The sequence below is a fragment of the Suricata suricatta genome, chromosome 13 (genome assembly GCF_006229205.1).
Source record: "Suricata suricatta isolate VVHF042 chromosome 13, meerkat_22Aug2017_6uvM2_HiC, whole genome shotgun sequence".
NCBI classification, from domain to species: Eukaryota; Metazoa; Chordata; class Mammalia; order Carnivora; family Herpestidae; genus Suricata; species Suricata suricatta.
In genome coordinates, this window is record NC_043712.1 from 23,042,503 (window position 1) to 23,047,595 (window position 5,093).

At 47.8% G+C, this 5,093-nt stretch overlaps 1 protein-coding gene across 1 annotated transcript in view; it reads left to right on the forward strand.

Annotated features, from left to right (window-relative positions):
• Positions 1 to 1,780: 1,780 nt before the first annotated feature.
• Positions 1,781 to 5,093, forward strand: part of EPB41L4B (erythrocyte membrane protein band 4.1 like 4B) — a 134,542-nt gene continuing 131,229 nt past the window's right edge. The window contains 2 exon segments of the mRNA XM_029919634.1: positions 1,781 to 1,807; positions 4,785 to 5,015. Of these exon segments, the coding sequence (XP_029775494.1) occupies positions 1,781 to 1,807; positions 4,785 to 5,015 (258 nt within the window).

Sequence of the window (5,093 nt, forward strand, 5' to 3'; positions counted from 1 at the left end):
AGACAGTAAGAGAAAGCAAACTTATCAGGAATGTCCAGTAAGAGGGGTAATGTTGGAGATGTAGGTAGGGAGACAGCAGGGGGAGTAGGCACTATGAAAACACCCCTTGCTGCTCTTTCTCTGCCTCTCCAGTGTGAATGTTGGGGCTATCACACCAGAGCCACAGTGTTTTCCCAAAGCAGGGATGCACACTCATCCCTCAGACCCTCAGACAGGAAGTCCATGATAGGGTTCCCATCAGGGAAGTGGGGAATGCTCATTTCTCTCCAGATGCTGATCTTATGAGTCTAGACAGAGAGCTGCATAGATGTTTGGAATGGAGATCCAGGAATGAAATGTTGAGGAAGGAGTTAGAAATATGATCTGGAGCAGGGGGAAGGGCTGGCTAAAATTACAAACTTGGAAATCAGTTGTAGTCACTAAGAAGTCCTTTGGTCATTGTCACTTCTGTATCTACACATTTAGATGATGCTTTGTTGGCTCTCCATTTATTTCCGTACAATTCAGTGATGAGTATTGCTTTGCTAATGATTTGCTAGAAGATGAGGCCTTTAAAGAATGGACAAAGTAGGGGCACTTGGGTGGCTCAGTTGGTTAAGTGTCCGACTTCAGCTCAGGTCATGATCTCATGGTTTGTGGGTTCAGGCCCCGCGTCAGGCTCTGTGTGCTGACATCTTGGAGCCTGGAGCCTGTTTCAGATTCTGTATCTGCCTCTCCCCTGCTCACATTCTGTCTCTCTCTGTCTCACTCTCAAAAATAAAGATTAAAAATTTTTTTAATTAAAAAAAAAAGAATGAACAAAGTAAGTGTCAATTCAAAACAATGTTTACGCTCTGTGTTCAGAAAATAGAGCAAATGAAGGAGAAGAAAGATCTGAGACCTGGAAAGTCATCATTCTAATCTGATTCACTCCTTAAATTGTAAATCCAGGGGGAAGCTTCAGGCATGGCTGGATCCAGGCAGTCAAAAATTGAATTGTCCTATGAAATTGATGTCTCTCCACCTCTTGGCCTGCTTCTCTCTGTGTTGTTATCATCTCAGGCTTTCCCCATGTGGTGTCAACCAGGGCCCACAGAGCAACATAGGCTTAACACTGCTGGTTCCCAGCAATTTCAACGAGAGGTCCTGGGCTGACCTCCATTGGCCTGACATGGGTTACCACCCATTCTTGAGCCAGTAACTGGTCTCTGGGAACTTCAATGGTCTGATTAGCCAGGCCTGATCATGTGCCAAACCCAAAGCAGGGGATGGGGTCAGCTTCACGTCGACCACTAGGCCTCTGACTGCAGGTGAAGTAGTTTGCAAAGTAATCCAAACTCTGTAACCCTAAGTATAGGCTGGCAGAAACCACAGCTGCCCACTACACAGTCTTTAATTAATGATAGCTATTATTGTGAAACAATACCAGCAAGATTAAGCAGACATTAATTAAATACTAGAAAGGGTAGGGAAGGCTTTTTGGTACCTAGTAAGGTCTCAGTAAATGTCTGTGGAAAGAAAACTTTACAAGGGAGTAAATAGGAACATATACTAAGGCGTAATCACGTTCTATGAAAAAATGAGTCTGATGGAATGAGGGCACAATTTTATTGAGTCTAGGAAATGAGCCAGGAGACAAAGGATAGGGATAAATGGTGCATTTCTGAAAGGAGTTCCTTAGAGACAGGGCTAAGGGATGTTTAATTAACATGTAAAACTGCTCTGGAGGAAGAGAGTGCATTAGGAACTCTCCAAGGTTTGCTGATGATAGGAAGCTCCTAGAGTAGGGATGGCAAGCACGATGGGAAGTTCTCATGAACCCGAGGAGGTGGGTGAAAAAGTGGGAGCTGAGCTTTAACCGGGACAAGGCAAGAAGGTGACTCTAGGGGTCGAATTCCAAACACAGCCCATGAACCTGAGGAAGTCAAGCTACTACTAGTGACTAAGAAAAGGACCTAGAATTTAGCAGACTGTTTCTTGGGGACTTCAGCTCAAGACAGTTCTAGACAGAAATGCAGAGGGAAAATATGTGGGCTTCTGAATAATGGTTTGAGGCCAAAAGTCTTATAAAAGAGTGACGTATTGACCAACAGGATGCCTGTGCAGTTCTGACCCGTTCACACTGAGCACAGAGGCGGTCTGAGGAGCAGCAATTAAAATTTTTGAAGTTTATGGATCTCAATTAACAGGGATAGGGACTTCTAGGTTCAAAAGACAAAGATTAAGAAAGAGCAATCATTGAAACAATAGCACTGTGAGTGGACAAAATGCAAGCTGTCTCATCAAACGTTAAAATTCTGAGGTTGAAACTTGAGTGACATGAAATTTAATCAAAGGAACAGAATTTAAACAGGAGCCTCTGTTTCTGCTCTGCGTGGTAAAGAAAATAGTGCTTAAATTACTCTAGTGATGAGGACTGATTGAGAGCAAGTAAGTGACAGTGCCTGATGCGGAGGAAGTGGAGGTAAACCTAAAGCCACGTGGAGTCCCCATGGGATTCTTGATGACTCGGTGCTGCCAGCAGTGCAGGGGATCTGCAGTCAGGGGACAAGCGTGCGGGCTTAGGCTGCACTCTGATGTCCGTCTTCCCTGTCCCTAAAAGGCGAGAGCAATACCTACCCCACAGGGCCACATGACAATGAAACGAGATCCTGCATTCATTCAAGAAGTGGTTTTTGAACACTTACTACTCACCAGACAGCAGTCTAGATGCTAGATGACGATACAACCATGAATAAGGAAAAGGCCTGTCCTCACAGAGGTTGGTGGCTAGCAGGAGACAATGCTAGTGAATAATCAATCACCAGCTGAATGATGCTCACTGTGGAGGGGTGGTTTTGAACACTGCAATGCGGGGCACCTGTGTGGCTCAGAGGTTAAGTGTCCGACTTTGACTCAGGTCATGACCTCAAGGATTGTGGGTTCCAGTCCTGTGTTGGGCTCTGTGCTGACAGCTCAGAGCCTGGAGCCTGCTTCAGATCCTGTGTCTCCCTCTCTCTCTTTGCCCCTCGCCTCAAAGATGAATAAACATTAACACAAGAAAAAGAAAACTGTGATGCACCAAACTTACTTGTATCTATTTCCTATCGCTGCTGGAATAAATGACCACGAACTCAGTGGCTTAAAACAATACAAATGTATTATTGTACAATTCAGAAGCTCAGAGTCTGAGATGGATTTTACAAGCTAAAATCAAAAACTGCATTCCTTCTGGAATATCTAGGAGATACCAGAATATCTGGAATATAGCTAGGAGATATTAGAATATCTGGAATATATCTGGAATATCTAGGAGATGTTCCTTAACGTTTCCAGCTTCTGGAAGGTGTAGCCTTGGCTCCTGGACTCATCATTCTGGCTTCTGCTGCCACTGGCACCTCACTCTCTGACTCTGACCCTCCTGCCTCCCTCTTACAAGGACTGTTGGGATTATATTGGACCCAATATATCATCCAGGATAATCTCTCCACCTTAAACTCCTTAATTTAGTCACATCTGCAAAGGGGATTTTGATGTGGATATCTCTGGGAGGGCATTATTCCGTTGACCACAGTACTTCTGGGCTATCCAGTAGGAAATGAGCTGTCCTTAGGAACCAGCAAGCATTTTGGGCTCCCTCTGAACACCAGCTTGAAGCTGGTATTCTCTTAGGTCCAGCAGAGTGGGTGTCTGAAAGCTGACTGCAGTGTCACGTGGTAGAGCCCCAGAGAGTCCTACGGGGAACTCCAGACAGCAGGTCACATGCTGGCAGCCATGCAGGAGCTCTGAGACCTCAGGCAAAGGGTATTACTCCTCTAAGCCCCAAATTCCACCTAAGTCAGTGGGGATAAATAGAACTACCTGGAAGGGTTGGCGTGAGGATTAATGAAAATATCATCCATGAAATCACCTAAGACAGTGCCTGATCCTCATAAATGCCTATTTTGGAATGCTTCTTGCATTCATCTCTCCCTTTTCCTCTGTCCCTTCGCTGCAGCCACTGCCTCCTTCCATGCCTCTCAGAAACCTCCACTGTTTATGAGTCCTGCCAGGTGCCTCCGCCTGGCAGCGGTTAGGGGCAACAGCTTTGAAGCTCTGCAAACGAGCCCCTATTAACTGTGAAATCTGGAGCAGGTCTCTTAAGCGCCCTAAGCTTCCATTTCCCTCCTCTCCACAACGGGGATAACCAGCTATAGAACCAAGTTTCTCCGAGGATTAAGTGAGATGATGAATGGAAAGGGCATACTTAGCACAGTGTCAGGCACAAGAAATAGGAGTGTTCCTGTTCTAGAGAGGCCTGCCTTCCTTTCAACCTTCTCTTCCTCAATATTCCTTGCAGCAACACTGGACAATCCACTTCTCCCGGAAGCAGGTCTTGAACATGTACACCGGAGGGCCACCGTTTATACACACCTCTCTGCTCCGACTTTTACCAGCCTTTTCAGTTATGGCTGTTTATTTTTGCAGGCCTCTGCCTCAAAACTGGACACAAGATGGTTGAGGAAAGGTGTTTCTGTCTGCGGGGTGGGTTGGAAAAGTACGCCTCCTCCTTGCCTGGCCTCAATTTCCTTATTTGGAACGAGTCCATTGGGCTGGAATGACTAAAAGGGTCCTTCCAGCTCTGAGATTTTAAACTGACAGAACTTAATTTAGTAGGGACGTTGTAGATCACCTAGGGCTCCCCTCTCCCTTTCCAAAAGGGGAAACTGAGGGCCCACTAGGGCCTTCACTGAACGCTATTCTCTCTCTCGCTCTGTCTCTCTCTCTCTTCCTGGCCTCCGAGACAAGGCTTCCTGTAGGGCGGGCAGCCCCGTTTTCCTGGCTAGGCACGGGGAGACTCTCGGCGGCTCCAGGGCTCTGGGGCTCGGGGCGCCGGAAACACGTGTGTGCTCACCTACGTGTACACACGTGAGCACACCTACAGCAGCAGGGGGCGCTGGGGCCGGCAGGGGGCAGCACAGCCCCGGTTTGCAATTACCCGGCGCAGCCCCGAGGGAGGAGGGCGTGCTGCAGTCCCGGCGGCGGCGGCGGCGGCGGCTGGAGGTGCAGCCTCCCAGGTGGGAGGCGGGGGCTGCGGGCGAAGGAAAAGGCGCCTCGGGAGCCGGCGCTCGGCGGGGCCTCCTCGGGCCCCGGGC